Here is a 20919-nt window from a genome sequence, read left to right as displayed (position 1 = left end):
AGGTTTTGAGCATGGGTTGTTCATGGTCCTGCTGAACTTTGCAAAGGAAAGGAAAGTTCCTTTGGGCTGTGCTTGTGACCTTTGAGCGTGTTATCTTCAAAGCCATAAACCTGGTCCACTGGATTATAAAAGTAGCTCATTCTAACACGTTTGCCCTGCAGCCTGCTCCTTGCCATCCAGCACACATCCACGGTAACCAAAGGCCACCACCATGACAAGGGACCAGAGTGGAACCTGGGAGATGGAGAGTAATGAAAACTTTGAAGGCTACATGAAGGCTCTGGGTAAGGGTGATGCCAGAGGTGGGAAAGGGTGTGGAGGTGGGAAAGGGAGAGGGAGGGCAGCTTTGGAAGGACTGTGATCTGGCCCTCCTGGCAGTGCCACTGTGGACTTCCCCAGACCTGTGTGCAAGCCTCACTCCTCGCTCCTTACCAGCTATGTAATATCAGGCGAGTCATATGCATTCTCTGAGGCTCAGATTCCTCATCGGCAAGTTGGGAACAATAATAAATGGGGTTATGTCTACAATGTCCTTGGCGTACAGAAAAGATTCACTGAATGGAGGAGGCACATACACACACACACACACACACATGCATATGTGAGGAAAGCCAGACTTGAGAGGAAAATGCAGTAGCTCCCCTGCCTTGTGATTGCCATTTCTTAGATAACCAGTTGGATCTGATATTATGCACATATGACCTCTGCATTGCTCTTTTATTAGTCTTGTAGTAGAGAAGCAGAAAAAGAGTAGATAACATCTCTCAGCCTAGAGAAAATCAGGCTAGGAAAGGCTTTCATCATATACATCAAACAACTCACTGCTCACCTGACTTCTGAACTAGGCTCCAAGCCAGGGGCTCCATCATCATGTGTCCTGAGTTGACTCTCCTGTGGGCTCTCTTGTGGGGCTGGCAGAAAACACACAAAACCAGAGCAAGTGGGCCCATAGAGGGGAGCTCACTTTTGGGGGCAGATATTATAGGCCAGGCCCCGGCAAGGAGCATTGTCTGCCTGTCCTTATTTCTGCAATGACCTCCTGATCACCTTTTCTAGCTTTAGATCTCTCTGCATAGGGAGCTCCCAGCTGGAACTTCCCTACATGAAGCATGAGAAAAAATGGCTGCGGGTGCGGTCTGAGGCCCAATAATTTGGATGTGATGATGGGAAGTCTCATCAAGAATGGGAATTGTGGGTTTTTCTGTGCAATTCACTTCTAGCTTGATGACACTTCCACCGTGTCAACAAACAAGGAGAGCTCATGTGACATGTTTTGCAATTTACAGAGGTTGGAAATTTCTTCATGTACTTTAGACATGTTTACAACACTGGATAGCTTTTTTTCCCCTCCTGGCTACAGAATGTTACCAATATACTTGGGAGAGGAGGGAGGAGACAAAAATCCCCCTATCAGAACACTAACCCTGTTGCCCCTGCTTTTAGTACCCTGAGTGAGGCTAGAAATGGAATCCTGCTTCCATATGTGAGTAAATGGGCTGGAAATGAGCTCAGAACTAGAATTCCGAACAAGATCATACAGAGGAGGAAACCAAACCAGTGGGCCAGCTGAGGCTTTCTCTCTGACCTTGACCAATTTTTTAACCTTTCCGAACCAGTCTCCTCATCCACCAGATAGAGAAATAACACCAGCCTTGTTTCTCCAGATGATGTTGGTTGTTGCTTTGAATGATTGAAAGTACTTTAACAAGAGCTATTTGGTGGTTTCAAGCTTTCAGCAGTGAGCTGAACAAGCCCAACTCAGGGAATATAATAAGAAAGCAATTTTGTGTCCTTTGTTGCTTATTCTTAAATTATATAAAGTCCTATGGTGACTTTAGGTACAAAATCGAGTCTCAGTTTAGTTTTCGGCTGTACAGGGTGGGCCCCTGGAGCCCCTCTTTCTAGTCTTAAGGTGAGAGGCAAGCACTCCTGTCACCATCCCCTATTCCCTCTGGGGGATGCCGGGATGCAGGGCACCCTGTCAGCTCTGTCCAAAACATCCTCTTCCTAAAAGCAGCCTTCCTCTGGACTCTTTCACACCCACTTACACCCTCCTTGTGGGAGAGGGGTGCGTGGGTCGTGAATGTGATGTTTGGATGTCTCTGTCGAGGAAGTTTTGAAGGGAGTGGCCTTTCCAGTTCTCCTTGGTATCGGACACCTCTCATCTCAGAGCTACAGTCATGACTTCCAATTCAACAACTTAACTACATTGATTTCACTCTAATGAGCAAACGGGTTGACTTCTTTGTACGAGTCTCTGCAGTGGAGAGAGGTGGGCTCCCACTTTCCTGATGGAGATTAGCACCATATGGGGTGGTACTAGCTATACCCAGAATGTGGATGTGCTTGGTGCCTCGGTTTACCCAGCTGCTGATGGCCTACAGTATCCCAGGAGCTTGCCCCAGCTTGAATCCATGAGGCTCTGTGCAGAAACGACTCAGTCAGAGTCACCTTCCCACCATGGACATGGGACACCTGACCCCTCTCACCTGCCCATGGGGACACAAGTGGGGCAGACAGGCACTGGCAGTGACTGGAGACAGGTCTCAAGGGCTCAGCCAGAAGCAGCTGGGTGGGGCGGCCTCCCACAATTGAATCTGCTGAAAGCAACCCAGCAGGGACTTCCCTGGTGGCCCAATGGTTAAGACTCCATGCTTCCAATACAGGGTACCTGGGTTCAATCCCTGGTCAGGGAACTATGCCATGTGGTGTGGCCAAAAAAACCCAAAACACAACCCAGCAGATCTGTACAATTTCCTCCACATCCACCCCACAAGACAGGGGTGGCTTTCCCAACACTGACAAGTCAGTGAAGCTTGCCTTCTAGCCCTTTTGAGCACGAGGCCCTTCGCATTTGGGAAAAACATATGTGGAGATCCTCCCACACCCCCAGATATGGAAATATCACTAAGTATAACTCCATTCCCTGCCAAAGAGCTGTCTCTTTCTTAGATGTTAATCCCTAGCACCAGGGAGTCGGCTTTCTCTGTGTGCCTGGCGGCTGGTTCCCTAGGAAGGAGATACTCCTGTCGAGAGGTGGGTCTGGGGACAAACTGTCTTTGTTCCCAGTTGGTGACTCACTCCACCCCCAGCCTCCCCACATGACCTGGCTGCCAGCCTCAGCAATGACATGTCAGGGCAACCTTTGGGTTTGCCCCAAATTTTCAGTCATTCGCTGTTCAGAGAATGGGTGACAAGGGTCAATGGTACCTCCTCTCCTGCCTTCTTAGACCTTGTGTTTCCTGAGGCCCTAGATTCTTTCTTGACAGTGACGAGAGCAGCTGGTGAACTCCTCTACCCTGAGGAATCTGTCATGCCCTGAGGTCCTCCTTCAGCTTGGATCGGGGGGTCAGGGAGTGGAGGATTGGTCTTCAATCTAAAGGGCAGACCTCTCAAAGTGAGGTCCCCGTGCTGTGAAAGAACGCTGGGGGAGAGTCCATTCACTCTGCCCTGGAGTGAGACCAGCACTGCACATACATGGGGAATCATTCAGCTTCTTTACCAAAGCTTTAGACGTCACCCGTGGAAGCCAGGGACGGTGCCATCTGCAGCAGGCCCAGGCCCAGCCTCTGTTCTCAAGGAGCTCAAACTGGTGCAGACAGTCAAGCTATAGCCTTGTACAAATTTCATTCCTGTTCTCTATTATAGCCCCCCCCAAAATGTGGTGGCTTGATTTTATTATACAGAGATTTTATCATTGTCTCTCATAGTTATGGGAGCTGACCAGGTTCACATAGGGGGTCCTTGCTAGGAGGCCCTCATTCCATTGCAGTAGGACAGTGGCTGGGGCCAGAGCCATCTCAAAGGCTTCTGGCTCCTGTATCTGGCAGTTGGTGCTGGCCAGCCACTGAGACCTCAGAAGGGGCTGTGGATATATCTACACATGGTGACCCATGTGGCCTGCGTTTCCTCATAGCACTCTGGTTGTGTCTAAAGAGACAGGAGGCAGCAGCTGAATGACCTTTTATGACCCAGACTCAGAAATCACACAGCATCACTTCCACCATATTCTACTGGTTGAAGCAGTCATGAGCCCACCCACATTCAAGGGGAAGGTACATAGACCCCGCCTCTCAAAATGTCAAAATCATATTGTAAGAACAGCCTGTAGGATGAGAGGTGGTGGTGTTGCAGCCATTAAAGAAAGTATAGTCTGCCACAGACGGGACAGTGGGTGATTCTGTCCCTTGGGCCTGAAATGACTATAGTGACAATAGAACAATGGTGACCGGAAGTGTGTGCACTGTATGGTGATGGATGGTAACTAGACTTGTGGTGGTGATCACTCTGCAGTCTATAGAGATGTTGAATTATGATGCTGTACACCTGAAATGTACATAATTTTTTAAAACAGTGTGTGTGGTGGTGAGGCTGGAGGGAGCTACAATAGATGGATCATTGAAGGTTTCCTGAGTACTTCTGGGTGGGGTTTTGAAGGAAGGAGAGGAGTGCTCCACACAAGGGTAGAGTCAGGTCTGGACCTGTGAGCATGTGCCAAGGTCAGACTGATGAGGATGTGGGTGGCCAAAGGAAGCAGAAGCCATATTACCAGGGAGTGAAGTGCAAGGGCGGCCGCAGGGGTAAGAAGAGCCAGAAAGGTACCAGGGCTGGATCCTGAAGTGGTGTGACACCATGTGTGACCATCACCCAAGGACATCAGGTAAGGAGAGGGTCCTGGAAAGAACTGTGTATAGAGGAGAGAAGGGCCATGAGCACCCTGACAGCCAGGGCATGAATAGATCAGCAGAGACAGTCAGAGAACTGAAGGAGGAAGTGGTTGCAGTCTTCCTGGGAAGATGTGAGAGCAGTGCCAAGGAGGGTGTCCAAGGGGTTGTCCATAGCAGGAAACTGACTAGATTTGGTAACTAAGTGGAGAAGAAGCAGGGGGTGAGCCTAAGAAATAAAACCCCACCATGTAACTTTAATCAGGAAGACAGGAATGTATAATGGAAGGCATCTGTTCCAAAAGTACTCAGGGACTTCCCTGGTGGTCCAGTGGTTAAGAATCCGCCTGCCAATGCAGGGGACAGGGGTTTGAGCCCTGTTCCAGGAAGATCCCACATGCCGAGGGGCAACTAAGCCTGTGCGCCACAACTACTGAGCCCATGCGCCACAACTACTGAGCCCGTGCGCCACAACTACTGAAGTCCACGAACTTAGAGCCCATGCTCTGCAACAAGAGAAGCCACCGCAATAAGCCTGCACACCACAACAAAGAGTAGCCCCTGCTTGCCTCAACTAGAGAAAGCCCTCGTGCAGCAATGAAGACCCAGCACAGCCAAAAATAAATAATTAATTAATAAATAAAAATAAAAGTACTCAGTTAACATTAAACTTAGACATATTTTAGGAAATCTTTGTTCAATAAATTGTAGCCATTAGGAAAAATCCAGTTCTCTTAATTCACAAAAGAAGGTGAGGATCATCTTCTATAAAGAGCATCTTTTCACTGAAATCAACATGTACAGATTTAAAAGAGCAGTGGCCACTGCAAAAAGTCCTAGTTGGTCTCTGGAAAATTCTACCAGGAAAGCGGTAGCTTTAGAGGCTGAAGTCAAACAGGTGCCACCTGAGTGGTCTTTGCCAGGAAATCTTTCCTGATTACCCACAATGTTCAAAAGCCTGTCCTGACTGTAAGGGGCCAAAGTGTAACATCAGAGGTGAGCACATGCACAAAACATTCTCATGCCATGATAAGCATCGTGCTAGAGTGAGCTTTCTATACATTATGTCATTTAATTAATTCAGTTTCAACAAATGCCTTGAGCACCTATGACATGCCAGGAAGAGCTCTAGGCATTGGTGAAGCGTTGGTAAACGAGGCAACAAGTTCCCTGCCCTTGTGGAGTGGGCACGCTAGTGGGAGAGAGAGAGGGTAATAGTTTAAGACTCTTTGAGTAGTGGTAAGTGGAATTCTTGGGTGGAGAGTGATGGGTGGTCAGGGAAGGTTGTCTGAGGAGGTGACATTGGAGCCGAGGCTTGAATGCTGAGAAGTGTTGTTCTGGGCACAGGGCACAGCAAAGTCTGGTGTGTTGGGCATGTGGTGAGCCCAGGGGTAGGTCAGGCCTTATGATGAGTAGACTTAATCCATCTTATTCATATTCTTTAAGGTTCGCTATGACTACAGCGTGAAGAATGAATCACAGGAGGGCAAGACTAGAAACACAGAGGCCCATTAAGGAAGCTTCTGTGTTGTTCAGGCAAGAAATGATGATGGTTGGTTTAGGGCGGTGCCCAGGGCTGGAGAAGAGAGGACAGATTCAGTGTATATTTTGATGGTAAAGCTGACAGGGCTTGCAGATAAAAATGAAGCGAGAGGAAATGGAAGAAATGAAGACAGCCCCAGGCTTAGGCCTGAATAGCTGGGAAGGCTGTGACCCTATCAGCTGATATGGGGAAGACATGGCGGGGAGTGAGTTTGGACAGGGGTGCCAGGCAGGGGGGAATGCATTAAGAATTCTGATTTACATCTTTTGATTACAGATGCCCATTACACATCCAAGTGGAGTATGAAAATTGGCATGTTGATATAAGATCTAGAGCTTAGGGTAGAGTCAGGGATAAAGCCAAAAGAATTTGGATAAAGCCAAAATAAAGCTTGCCATTTTAAGGAGTGAGGAATCTGAAGGTCAGGGAAGTGAAGGAACTTTCCTGGGATCACTTGTGGCTGGAAATTGGTGCTGCTCAGAGAGGAGCCTGGTCTGCCTGCTTCTAACCCCCAAGCACTTGCCATAGCTCGGTTCCAGGTGCAGGTGCTAAGTGTGGGGTTAAGGGAGGGGGAGCTTCTTGCGGAGCAAAGTTCATCAGGATGGGGACCTCCGAAGCAGGCAAGCAGGACCCTCAGATACATTGCAAGAGGGTCACTCAGAGTCCCTGGGTAAAAATGAATGAATGAATACATGAATGAATGAATGAATGTCTGATGACCCAACGAGGAGTTAATTTCACGGCATTTGGATTCCTGCCAGTGTTCACAAGTCAATAAAGTTAGACACTGGCCAAAGACTTTACTTGTGTGGCATCTGGTTGGACTTTCAAACAGGGACAGTGCTGTAGGTGGGAAAAGCCCAGGTGAAGATAAGTTTGGTCCCTTCCTATGGGTCTCGCCTGGCGTGTAGTGGCAGCTTCTCCTCCTCGACCCCCATCCCAATGGTGCAGACTAGACTATGGGGGGGAGGTGAAAAGTACAAGGGGAGCAGGGAGGCACCCCAGGGTCTCCAGCCTGCCTCCGCTGGCTAGGCAAGGGGTTGAATGCATTTGGAGGTGTCCCTGAGGGTAAGAGAGAAGGAGCCAGGAAGGGGCAAGGATAGTTCCTCTTTCCGTGGATTATCTGGAGGCGGAAATGGCATGGAAAGGCGGAGAAGGTTGCCCTTCCACTCTGCTTCTCACAATGCCTGAGTGCTGAGGATTTGTGAATTAAGGAGTTCAGGTTCGAAGCCCGTGGAAGCTGCACTTAGAATGGGTTTCAGATTTCATATGATGAAAATGTGTGCATCTCTGCTCTTTAATTTACAAATTGCGCCTGCCCTTTTAGCCTACAACTTTAGCTTTTTCCACAAGCATATTACAAAGCATTTTAATGTTGAGTAGCATACTCATATTTCAACGTTATGGCCTGCATTGTTCAAAATGCAGTTATGAAAAGCATGCTTTAATAAAGTCACTTCAGTGGGTTATTTTTTTCTTCTGCAGCAACTATAAGCCATATATATTATTCAGAGATAGCTGGCCTTTGGACGTTTTCCTCTGAGATAGAAATTCATTTCACCTGGCTATAAATCAGGCTCGGAGATACCTTTAATCCAGAAAAGCAGATGAAACATATTTGATAACCCTGGTGTTCAGACACCATACCAGGAAAATAATTTTCCCTGCAAAGTACAAAGAGTAAGTGTTTTTGTAATCTGTGTGTGTATGCCTGTGTATTCTACAGCTGCAGTTAAATGTTTCCTTTTGATTAGAAATATCACAAATCCACCGACAGAATGTTTGGCTCCCTTCCCTGGGGTGGAGCAGGGGTGACATGATTAACTAGCCTGCGCACACGGTGAAGCGTAGCAAGAGGCCAAGACATTTTTCAACCCAGAGAAGAAGCAATGTTTGATTCAATTTGCATAGAGCCGCTAGTAAGCTTCCCCGGCTCTGGTCGGAAAGACTGACCTCTTCTCTTGGCAGTAGACATTTTTAGCTGTGATCTACCTCTCTGGGCAACCAGGGACAAGCAGTCATTTCCATTTGGGAAGCCTTAAACAGAATGTGTTTTAGTTGTGAACGATAAACAGAATGTGTTTGCAGGCAAACTGCCAGGAGTGCTGTCCTAGCTGGGCAACTCTGAACCAGCCACTTAAATTCTCTGGGCTTTGATTTCCACATCTGTGGAGTGAAAATAGACTTGCTCTCTGAAGACCACTTAAATGTAGACTTCTAAATTTCTCTGTAATTCCCAATTCTTCCTTAGTACGGTTGACCCTTGAACAACAGGGGTGGGGGCAGAGGCAGCAGCGGTGTGTTAGGGACCCTGCTCTCCTTGCAGTCAAAACTCTGCGTGTAACTTATGGTTGGCCCTCCGTATATATGCAGTTCCTCCGTATCCGTGGTTCTGCATCCGTGGATTTAACCAACCGCAGATGGTGTAGTTCTGTAATTACTATTGAAAAAAATCCACATGTAAGTGGACCCGTGCAGTTCAAACCCACGTCTTTCAAGGGTCAACTGCAGTTTTGCCTGGTGCCCTCCCCTCTGTTTCATCTGGTTAACACATGACCTGTGGTTTTCTTTCCGCAGCTCCTAACTGTGGCTCCAGCATGGTTTAGCACAGCCTAAGCTTCTCCTCACTCAGCACAGAGGGCTAGAGCAGGAACTAAAGTCGTTTCTACCCTTTGGCCAACCTATGGAATGAGGAAACCAGTCCATGCAAAACAAGGTTTGGCCAGGCCGGATTAAATGCCCATGTGACAGGCCAGGGCTATGTGACGGAGGGAGGGGTAGATCAGCCACCATTCTGACTGTTTCTTCAGAGGCCAGGACACTTGGACTGCATGGAGTGGCAGACGGCTGTGGAGATGCATAAACATGACCTGAATATTTCACTCTGGACTGAATGCCGATGTGACCACTGTTTGACCAGAGTGGAAAAGGCCAAGGAGTGGAGGCCAATGTGCATCAAATACCCACCAGCTCCTCGGCACTGTGTAAAGCACTTTTGCCATTATTTTAACTGAATCCTTACATAAATAACCCTATGAGATAAGCTTTCTTTTCCCCATTTTACTGTGAGAAACTGAGGCTCAGAAAGGGAAAGTGACTTCTCTGAGGTCACAAAGCTGGGAGATCAGAGACAGGATTTATGCCTGGATCTGACCCTCACTCTTTTATGCCAGAAGTTCTAAACTTTGGCATGCACAGAATCGCTTGGAAGGCTTGTAAAAACAGGAGGGGCCCAACCCCCTGTAGGTCTAGGGTGGATCCCAGAATTTACATTTCTAAGAGGGTCCTGTGTGCTGTGGATGCTGCCAGCCCAGGGGCCTCACTTTGAGAACCACCGTCCTAGACCACGGTGCCCACATTAACCAAACCATAAGTATCTCTTGAGCTCCTACTGTGTGCCCAGCCCTGGGCCTGGTTCTATGGGGACACAGGAGCGAAGAGACAACATCATCCTTGTCCTCACAGAGCTGAGATTTTGGAGAAAAAAATAATAGACTCCATGAAAAAGAGGAAAATGCCAGGTAGTACCTCCTGCGGGTTAAACCCTGGGCCTGGAAAGCAGGTGAGGAAGGAGACAAGAAAGAACAGACATGCTGGTGCAGGCAAGGCTGGGGCTGGGAGGAGAGGGGCAGGGATTCAGGGGCCAGATGTGCGGGGAGTATCTGGAAAAATGCAGAGGGCTCCGAGGAAACCAGCTTACAAGATCAGGGAGTTGATTATGATGGTGCCAGCGGCTACCACTTATGGGGCCATTACCACAAGCCACCAGCCACTGGGCAGATCTCTTCACAAACACCATCAAGCATAGCCTGATGCAATTAGTAATAACTCTACTTATAGCTACTGCTCTCTGCTGCTTCCAGATCTGGACCCTAGTGTCCAGCGATGGAGCTGAAGTTAGATGTCACCTGGCTCTTCAGGCTGTGTTCCTGGGGCAGAAGGAGAGAAACACGAACTGGAGTGTAACACGTTAGCCTCTGCCTAGCACAAGCACGTGTTTATACCGACTAGAATGCAGAAAACGTTCTTTCGCGGCTTTTAGCAGTTTTAAGGAAGGATTCATTTTGAAGTCCGATATAGTTGACCACTTGGTCCTGTCTAGTCTTTTCCTTTCCAAACAGGCCAGCAGTTGCCTTAAAGGGAGACAAATTAAACAAGGGATATTACCATAATTGCAGGGACCAGATGACAGAGATGAATGCCTCAGAAAGGGTTTTGTCAACCCTTCCTGTATTATGTTCTGTGGAACCCTGGCCAGCTGGAGACCCCACCAAAGAGGGTTCTACAGCCACCTAAGATTGGGAAAGCCTGCATCTTCTGTCCTGCTCTTGGAGTTACAAAGCATTTTCCCCAAATTAAAGTCTCTGTGAAAGCAGCCAGCCTGTCTTGGTTTTAATGGCTCATTTCTCAAACTTAGCTGATCATGAGCTCCCCTTAAAAAATGTTTTTTTGACCACCAGTCTTTTATAGGCTGAGTCCATGGCAAATACAGTGGGGCACCCTGGGCTCTTTGAACACTGGCCTAGATGCCTAGGAGGGTTCACAGCAGCAGAGACAGCATTTATCTACCCCCATGCCCTGGGGCCTGCAGGCTGTGTGGCTTGGACATGACCCGGTACAATTTCATATGCCACAAAGCTGAAGCTCTCAGAAAATGTCCAGCGTTGGAACGTGGTTGCTCCAGCTCCGAATTCTTGTAGAGCCCTAAGCCTAGAAAACAATTGCTGTCTGAGATGAGGCCCCGAAATCTGTAGTTTTTACATCTTCCCAGATAATCCTGATGGGCAACCATTGGTGAATTCTTAGACCGGGCAAGTTCTCAACCAATAGTAGTGAACAATAGTTGAGCAAAGCACTGGCATTCATACACCACCTCAGGCCAACTTGAACCTATTTCTCTTTTCAACTTAGGATACAGGTATATAATCCTTTTACCTGTTGGGATGCCTGTTATTACTTGAAATTATTCTCTTATGATAAAAGCTGACTTTATACAATTTAGAATCCAAAAGACCAGCCAAGGTCCCTCCTGGATTCTGCTGTGGTCCAAGCATCCAGCTTGGACCTCTTCTTCTTGGTCCTTTAGGAGAAGGAAGGTGATAATGACCAAAGAGGGATTCAGGAAGAAATGTGTCAGAAGGGAAATGGGGAAAGAGGGTGAGGGAAGTGATGCTTGGCTACCAGGGAAGGACAGCAGAAGAGGTGGGGATGCGACCGTCGGAGATGTTCATTCTCTGAATTGAAAGCAGCTCCATGAACTGTTGGTAACTGCCAGTCTCACTGCTGGGCACACTAGTATTTATCCCCCACCAGATAGCACACAGTGTGAAGTTTGATCACTTACTACCATAACGATGAGGCTGGAATTCTCAGAGAAACAGCACTCAGTGAATCTGAACTGTTCTTACTCTTGAAGTCATTATTACCTTGGGTTATGAGCAAATCAATCTGTGTTTTTTGAAATCTTCCAGGTAAACTTTCTTAAAAAAAATTAAAGATTTATATTGGCATCCGAAGATATCTGGAGAATTCACAGGCATAAAGGAGGTCAACGGTCAAATACGATTTGGCTAGAGACAAAAAGCTTAATGATGTTTGTAGCAAGGGTAGACATTTAGCAGTTCCAGTATTATCCTGTTTCTGCATCATTTCGATAGGACAGTGACGTTTTGGCTTGGGTGACATTTTATGCACAATCAGAGGTTAACAGGAGGTGGGCTCAGCACTTAGCTTCTTACCGTAAAATGTAAAGCTTAGGAAATGAGACACTCTATTGAAGGGCATGTTCCCTTTTACTTACAAATGGTCTCTAAGAAACGAATAAGATTTTCTTTAAAATATCAAGGCAAAAAGAAGCTGTAAATGCAGTAGGTGCAGCAAACCCTTGACAGTGGTTGAATCTGCATGATGGGTGCGCCGGGTCCCTTGTACTCTCCCCGCTACTGTGGTTGGTTTGTAATCTTTCATAATAAAAATATAAACAATTATTCATCTTTTCCCTAAAAACAACAAAAGAAATCTCTGAGCACGTGTTTATTAAGGGTCTGAAATATGCCTAAGCTGTGCTGGGGCCATGACTGAGGCAGAACATCCCCCAGATCTGCTGTAAAAATGGAAGCTTGTAGGTGTTCTTCCCTTCAGTGGGTATGAACAAAAGAGCCATCTTTACCCAGGATCTAGACTGGTTATTTTTAAACAGTCTTTTTCCTTTTAAACCATGAAGTCTTCTGTTCAGCAAACTCTTAGGAGGAAACCAATATGTCAAATAGATAGAAGGGAACTGCTGTGAGGGCAGGGGCATGTGTGTGTGTATATGTAGGCGTGTGCGTGTATATATGTGTATGTGTGCATGGGTGTGCACACACACACACTGGGGAGTTGCAGCTCAGGGGTGCTACCTCCCCTCCCACCAGGGCTCCCGAGGAGATGCCCAGGCACCCTGGGTTTCCCGACAGTTGACTGAGATGCCCAAACTGGCCGTGTGCAAGACAGCTCTTGTTTCCCACTTGAGCGAAACATGTGGCCAGCCTGAGATCTGCGTCTCTGGTCCTGAGTGTTCAGCCTTGTTAAAGAAATGAATGAGTCTGGCTGAGCACATCATAACCTCCACAACTCCCTTTGCCAACAGATATTGATTTTGCCACCCGGAAGATCGCCATCCATCTGAATCAGACGAAGATCATTGAGCAAAACGGTGATAAGTTCAAGACGAAAACCAACAGCACATTCCGAAACTATGACTTGGATTTCACAGTCGGGGTGGAGTTTGACGAGTACACAAAGGGCCTGGACAACCGGAATGTTAAGGTACTGACCAGAGTGGAGTTTTCATCCACACGGTCTTGGTGCAGGGGCTGGCTGTTTAGCTGCACAATGAAAAAATAACAGAAACAACCTGGGAGGCATCAGGAGAGGAGGACCAGAATGGACTTAATGATGCTGTAATAAGCGAGTATTGAAAGTTTAGTGGGAAGAAGCAGGCTGGCTTCTGCATGAAGCTTATAAGCCAAGGAGGGATTAAAGGATGCTGACCTCTCCAGGATCCAGGGTAGGAGGGCAACTCATACACTGACATGGGCCTGGCAGGCAAAGCGAAGAGGCCAGGTGGACTCGTAGGGAAGGACGTTGAGAGTGCCAGCGGGATAGCATAGCTTCATCCTGGGAGCAGCTCCTCAGCAGCAGCCAAGGATTGCCATGGAGGACTGAGGCCTCGTGTTGCTAGAATTTTTTTTCTTTTCGGGAGCTGTTGAGCATTCATATGTTCTTCAATGAAATATCTCAATTTTAGATGATCCCAACTGATTTAATTTTTTTTTTTTTTTTTTTTTTTGCGGTATGCGGGCCTCTCACTGTTGCGGCCTCTCCCGTTGCGGAGCACAGGCTCCGGATGCACAGGCCCAGCGGTCATGGCTCACGGGCCCAGCCGCTCTGCGGCATGTGGGATCTTCCCGGACTGGGGCACGAACCCGCGTCCCCTGCATCGGCAGGTGGACTCTCAACCACTGCGCCACCAGGGAAGCCCTAATTTTTTTTTTTTTTAGAAAAATGCAATGCAGCTCACACCAAAAAATCAGTAGACTAGATGAAGTCAGGCTTTCCCCAATCCTAGAAACCCAGATAAATCTCTGGCAAGCTTATGGCTTCAGTCTCAGCCTCACCTTAACTCTCAGGACATAATCGAGGAAATCCTCCGTGCATCAGAAGGCACACTTCTAGCCGCTTGAAGCTTTTGGATGTGGGGAGACCCCTAAAATGAGCAGAGAACTCTGAGTGCAGAGTGGGGAGTTATCTCCAAGCCCGAGAACTGGAGTCTGCAGAATAGGCAGGCCCTCATCCAAGGGGCTGTTTGTGAATAAGGCAGAGGTTGGTGGCAGCGGGAGAAGTAAGGCAGTGGTGGGAAAGGCGGGGCCGTCGGCAGGTCGCCTCTCCTCCTGTGTCACCTGGTGGTATCACAGCCCAGTGACCGATTGTTGCACTGTCTGCATTCACGCTCAGTGTGAACATCTTTGGTTTTCCAAAGCCAATTACACCTGGGCAGTGCCAACAACAGAAATGGGGGAAAATCCAATCTCAGCCGCATTTAAGGATTCCCGCTCCCAAATCTTAGCATCATACAAGAACCCCGGGGACTGCACGGTCCAGTGCAAGCCCATGTGGTTTATACAGGAGTGGGCAGCTTGAGCCCTCATGGCACCCACTCCCTCTGTGCCAACGCAGCCACCAGGACCTCTGCCCTGGCTCCCAAGCTGAGGAGGGCCGGGCTGAGATTCCTGTGCCCAGGTATCCGTGCTCTCAGGCCCTGCAGAGGGCCACCCTCTCAGAGCACCACAAGGAAGCAGGGCCCTCCACCCTGCCCTTCGCCTTTCCCCATGAGCCCCCCCGCCTACAGAGCCCCACTCTTCTCTGGTGCTTCTAGGAGTTCCTTCCAAGTCGAAGTCTCAACTCTTCCCCCAAAGCTCTGGCTGCTCTCCTGGCGTGGGGAGGAAAAGCTGTCACCATTCTTTGGGGATGATTCTAAAGCCAAAAGAGCAGAACACATCTTATTTCTCAATCAAGTTGTCCTGCCACATTGATCATCTCAGACAATGAGTCAGGGTTGAATGACGTTTGGGCTCCTTGAAAAGAAAAGTGGGAAATGGAAAGCCCTTTGGAAATGCTTCCATCAAACCAGTCTTGGCAGGAGATGCTAAGCTCCCGAGCTCCGGAACGGCCCCTTGTAGAATCCCGCCCCGAGGAGTTGCTGGATCGGCAAGCTTTTCTGAACTGTGTGGCTGTGAGGCCAATTCATCAGACACCAGAAATGATAGGAATATTTGTCTCAGAATTTTTGCAACCCTCTGCTGTTCTAATCTAATCAGTTCCAAATGATTCATTTTCCCCTTGCTTCTCAGTTTTGGGCGTGGGCTATTGAAAAGCAGGCCTGTCCTCTCTGACTCATTTTTTATCACCTTTGACGGTGGAGAACTCACTCTTACTGAAATAAATCATGTCCTTTTGGCCCTTGCTGACCCTTAAAGGGCTCCATTTGTTAACACCTAGGCTTCTGCCTCTCGCTTCCATGCTGTGTCCTCTCTGAGTTCCATCCTCTCTCCAGGATCGGCTCTTAGCCCTGCAGAGAGAGATAATCTCCTTTCTCACTTCTGGTGTCTGCTTTGCCTGCAGCAAAAAGCCAGGGCTAATAAACACACACACACACACACACACACACACACACACACACGAGATTGAGAAGTACTCAGACAGAATTTGCCCAGCCTCCAGCAAAGGGCTGTTCCCATGAGAATCACAACCCAGAGCAGGTGCCCTTGGCACTACCTTCTTCCTGTAACTTGACTGCAACCCTTTAGCTGGAGAGGCGTGGCAGGGAGTGGGTGAGTCTATCTCTCTGGTTAATTTCTGTGGCCCACCCTTGGTGGCACACCCAAGTGCACAAAAATCTTGTGTCTGTGTGCATGTGTGCACTTGCATGTGCGTGTAGTGCTCCTCTTTGTCCTCTTATTCTCCAGGACTCCACTTCTTAACTCCTTGGTCACCCTCACGAGCCCCTCTGAAAGAGAGGAGACAGATATTCATTCAATCAACATGCATTAGGTGTCCTTGATGTGTAAGACAATATGGGCTGGGGGATTGGAAGACACAGACCTTGCCCAAATAGAAGATGTGAGTCCTTTCTCGTCTGCATGGGAGGGATCTCTGGAATATTCCAGACAACATCTCGCTTTCAGAAGAGGAAAGAGAATAACCTATGAATTAAGCTTCTCTAAGACATTCAAAACTGTGAGGCTTAAGATGGTCCTAAAGGAGGAGGAGACATGTTTTCTTTAGAAAACATGTAGAATTTTATTTTTAAATTAATTGGGGGAATATTAATACATACGCATGCTTTAAAAAAAAATTAAACACTAAAAAGTGAAATTTCCTTCCTATCCTGGCCCCCAGCTCCTTAGTTCCCTCCCGAGGGACAATTACTATTAAGGGGTTTTTTTGCCTCCTTGGAGAGAACGTGTACAAACATATGCATGCATCCCCACTGCTCCTTTCTTTTATGCACATGGCCCTCCTCCTTGCTTTTTTAACTTAAACTATACACTATGGAGACTGCTCTTCTCCGTAAGTGCAGAACTGCCTTCTCCTTTCAAGGGCTACAGAGAGGGGAGGAACCACACCGTATTTAACCAGCCGCCACTGATGCAATTTATGAGGCTTCCAGGCCTTTGCTGTAACAAACAACGCTGCGATGGGCTGAAGAGTAAAATAAGGAGGAATAAAATTGTACATAAAATATATAATATAGTCAAGGTCAAATATGGCTTTAGAAACAGGTAGACTTAACAATCTGTAGAAAACAGATATCTACCAAAAAACAGACCTGAAGTGAATTAAAAAAAAAAAACAAAAAACACAGGTTCGTTTATCACCAACTGGGTTTGCAAGATAGGGAGGAAAATAAACGCCTGGTCCTTAGCATAATATTGTTCATAGAGGCATAATATGGTTTGCACATACTTGGAAGAAAACCAACTCACATCAGGGTCATCCCCGAGGTAGGGCAGCACCAACACACCACCACTGCCCGGATGGGAATCAACCTCACATGCAAGCCTAATGTGGGCACAGAGGTGGGTGGCCTTGAAGGACCACTTAGGGATAGTACACATCGTCCCCTGGCAGGTACTAAGACAGGTAAAGTGGGGGGAACAGGAGGAAGAGGAACTGGGGCAGGGTGTGAAATTTGTAAATATGTAAATTTAATAAGAGGGGTTAGAGCCTCTTGTGGTTCAGCCTCTTGTGGCTTCTCCAACCTGCTGGTCAACTCAGCCTGGTTGTCCAGCACAAGCTCTGCATCTCTGCTGCCTTCCCTGTGCTAATTGATCAGCATTGCTGCCTGGAGGAAACCCAGGACCAGGAGAAGGTCCATCTCCCCATTCTGGACGACAAGGCTGGCTCTGGGGCCATATGTGCAGCCCCCTGCAAACTAGGTAGCTTCCTTGCCTTTGTTATTCCCTACAGTGGGCAGTCCTCACAATGTGTTTCCTGTAGGGAAAATTCTAAGTAAAATTTCTAGGTCAAAGAGTATACACAATGTTATAGTTTAAAGGTAATGTAAAATTGCCCTGCAAAAAGATTCATACCGATTTATATATGCACCAGCCCTGTATGAGGGCCCATGTTTCTCTGTACCGCCTCCAACCCAGTGTGTTATTAGACTCTTTGATCTTTGACTACAGGATGAATTGTATCTGAAAAATAAACAGACTTAATTTGCATTTCTCTTGTTATAAGTGAGGTTGAATATATTTTCTTATGTTTAAAAGCCATCTGTGGGCTTCCCTGGTGGTGCAGTGGTTGGGAATCCGCCTGCCGATGCAGGGGACATGGGTTCGTGCCCCGGTCCGGGAAGATCCCACATGCCGTGGAGCGGCTGGGCCCCTGAGCCATGGCCGCTGAGCCTGCGCGTCCGGAGCCTGTGCTCCACAATGGGGGAGGCCACAACAAGGCCCGCGTACAGCCAAAAAAAAAAAAGCCATCTGCTAGGGTGTTTTGTTTTGTTTTGTTTTTCCTTGTAAGCTGTTGGTTTGGTGTCTTGTGTTGAATTTCCTATTAGGTTATTGATCTTTTCCTTATTGATGTACAGGTGTCCTTTGTATGTATAGAAATCAGGTCTTTGTCTGATAGGTGTTACAATTATTTTTCCCAGTGTGTTATTCATCTGTTGACTTTGAGGTATCTTTCCCTTCCAGAAATTTTACATTGTGACATAGTTAAATTCATCATCTTTTCCCCCACCAATTTGGAATGCTGTCTTTACCATATGGTAAAATGGAAGACTAGAAGTCTTTCAAAGAGAACAGAACCGGCCAAGATAAGTCGGTCTGGCTAGAACGAAGGGCGTATGTGGAAATGAGGCTGGTGGGAGGCTGGCGTGGCTGTGGCTGAGAGCTCGGCTCTGGGGACGGAGCAGAAGCCCATGAGTGGCTACAGAAATGCAGCTGCAGGTTTACACGTGTTCAGTCCCCATCAAGACCATACATTTGATTTGCCTGGAAACCTCTCATTACAGACTCTGATCGTCTGGGAAGGTGATACCCTCGTGTGCGTGCAGAAGGGGGAAAAGGAGAACCGAGGCTGGAAGCAGTGGGTCGAGGGAGGCAAGCTGCACCTGGTAAGTCCCCGGCTCCCCTCCACTCTGCTTATGCCAACTGCCGGTTCACCCAGCCAGGCGCTTTGACAAGAAAAATGGCCCTGCCCTCCTCCCCTAAGCTCCAGCCAAATGTGTGTGGTCAAATGCGTGAGCCATTCCCATCTGGCTCAGGGGACTCCAGGAGGAAATCTATATGGCTGTTCCTGTGAACGGCTGCAATTAAAAGGAAAGTTCAAGATGCTGAGTTAGGAAGCCGAGATCCAAGGAGAAATGCAGGGAACCTGTCAAAGACCAGCCGGGGAGAAATGCGAGGCACAGAATTAAGATGCCCTGGAGGAGGGTGAGACCAGGAGTCCTCAGTGATGTGAGCCTAGGAAGGGAGCGGGTTGCACTGGGAACTGCCTGTAGACCACAGGCACTGGCCTCACATCCTAAGCTATGTCCACCTGATCCCAAAATATTTTAGCTTAATTTGACACCGGAACAGAACAGTTGGAATAAATTATTTCTGATTTCCTTGTATAGAATATATCCGTCTAGATAGCTTAATTTTTCACTCTTCAGTCTTTAAGACACGTGATTTGTCCAACACTCAAATAGTGAGAAGTCTTTCACTCCTTCATGCATTCAGTCACCCGTTTGTTACATGAATGGCTCATTGAATGGATGGCTCTTTATTCATTCACCTGTGGAGTCAAGCAGGTACCTGGCTCTGGTGTCAGTATTCATGTCACAGGGTGCCCTTCAGAGCCAGCCTTGCCTCACCTGAGATCTTTATTTCAGAGACAATGTCAACTGGTGATAAATGGGAGGCAGTCACTGTTTTCCATCGACAGTTTTCCCTACCTGCCCGAGCTTGGAAGGTGGATTTTTTAAATTGTAGTACAAACCCCAACCGTCCCTGTGGCTAAGCCAAGGGATTCATCATCAACTGCAATGATTTTTGTGGTTGTTCCCACACTCGTGTTTTTCCTCTCCTCCCTCAAAGGGTCACAAGGCGCAGATAAGGCCTGGGGGCTCCCTCTGTCCAGATGAAAGGCAGCTTCTTGTCTCCCCAGGCAGGCCTGGGGGAGCCCTTCTGCAGCCCATACCCTGTCATTGCCTGTGTGGCCACCAACCAACGTTCTGATCACCAGAGGCCAGAAAATCCACAGGGTGCAGGGACAACTCACCAGGCCCTTGCCTTCCAAAGGCTCCCCACTAGATCCTTCCCTTCTTTGCAGCTTTGCTGCCTTTTATAAATTAAGTGATGTTGCTTTAATCACGAGAGTAGGAGAAATCCTGCCCAAGAGGATCATTTCTTTGCATTTTTCATTTTTATAGTTGTTCAAGCTCAACTCAAGTGTCAAAATCAAATTACTGCTACCTGCAGGGCATGCCAGCTGATTGGGTCTCTGAGATGCTCTTTGCCCAGAATGACTAAGTGTCCTCTTTATTCCAGCTCCTGCTCCACCCCAACTCACAGACACCCAGAGGGCTGGGGGTGGGCGGAAGGAAGGCCTGGCTTATTAGTCACTCACCTGCTTTCTGATGTTGCAGGAGCTGACGTGCGGCGACCAGGTGTGCCATCAGGTGTTCAAGAAGAAGTGATGGCTGTGAGCAGGGCCTACCAAGCATGCGCTCCATGCTCCCCGTGAAGAGCTCTCTGCTGGCTTTGGGGAGCAGCCGCAGGACGCCCCGACTCCTGATAGAGCCCATGGAGGCATCTGGGTGGGTTTTAAACAGAACGAGTATGTAACAGTGACAGACATAGACATAGGCATTAAACGACAAAACAAAAATCACTCCCATACTTTGAAACCCTTTCATCTATTCCCCTTTACTTCTAGAACTGTCAGTTTTATCCGCAAGCAGAAGAAGTGATTGCCTGCATGGTGGTTTTCTGTGCAGCTTTTGCTGTTTATTTTTTAGTTTAGTTTAGCTTCGTTTCTTTGTCGTTAGTTTGGGTGTGGGGTTGTTTTACCTGGAAACATTCTCTGGCCGCACAGCATATCCCCTGCTGATTCCTGGACGTTGCCTATTTGAGGTTCTTTCCTAGGGGTAGCACACTGATTTCTCCAAGACCCTATTTTAGGGAGCATATGCTTTCCAGTTTGTACTTTTCCTTAAGCAGCCTGAGTGGCTCTACCTCTACAGGCCTCTGCAGTATCATCTGCTCTTGGTCCAGGCCAGTCCTTTGCCCTTCAGCCCTGGGCAGACTTTCACCCCTGCAGAGGGGTCACCAAGCTCTGCCAGGTAGCCTGAGTTCAAGCCCTGCGCTCCACTTCTCAGCTGGGTGACCACAGGCACGTCATTGGGACTCTCCATCCTTCTTTATCTCTTCTGTAAAATGGAGAAGACAAAAATAGCATCTCCTCCACTGGGATGGGTCGCTGTAAGGATTAAGTGAGTTAGCACATACAGTGTGCCTGGAACAGGACCTGGTACATGGTCAGGGCTCAGTCCCTGCTAGCTCTGGTCATTATGTGGACCTACCCCCTCCACCACCTTCGGGGTCCAGGTGAGCGGATGCTCAGTAGCAGTAGGTCAACACCTCCGAGACTTCCTGCTGCTTCCAGAACATTAGGCTC

General features: G+C 48.0%; 1 protein-coding gene across 1 annotated transcript; it reads left to right on the top strand.

Moving 5' to 3' along the window:
- Nucleotides 1-211: 211 nt before the first annotated feature.
- RBP2 (retinol binding protein 2) lies at nt 212-19939 on the top strand (the record flags this gene model as incomplete). The annotated part of the gene is made up of 4 exons (XM_079705084.1): nt 212-284; nt 12836-13014; nt 18269-18370; nt 19889-19939. The coding sequence occupies 4 exons, from the start codon at nt 212-214 to the stop codon at nt 19937-19939; spliced, it is 405 nt and encodes a 134-aa protein (XP_079561210.1).
- Between the last annotated feature and the right edge of the window lie 980 nt (nt 19940-20919).

Source organism: Hyperoodon ampullatus (genome assembly GCF_949752795.1).
Source record: "Hyperoodon ampullatus genome assembly, chromosome: 5".
In the NCBI taxonomy this organism is placed as follows: Eukaryota; Metazoa; Chordata; class Mammalia; order Artiodactyla; family Ziphiidae; genus Hyperoodon; species Hyperoodon ampullatus.
Note: the sequence above shows the minus strand (reverse complement) of the source record. Positions and strands in the feature narration are given on the sequence as shown.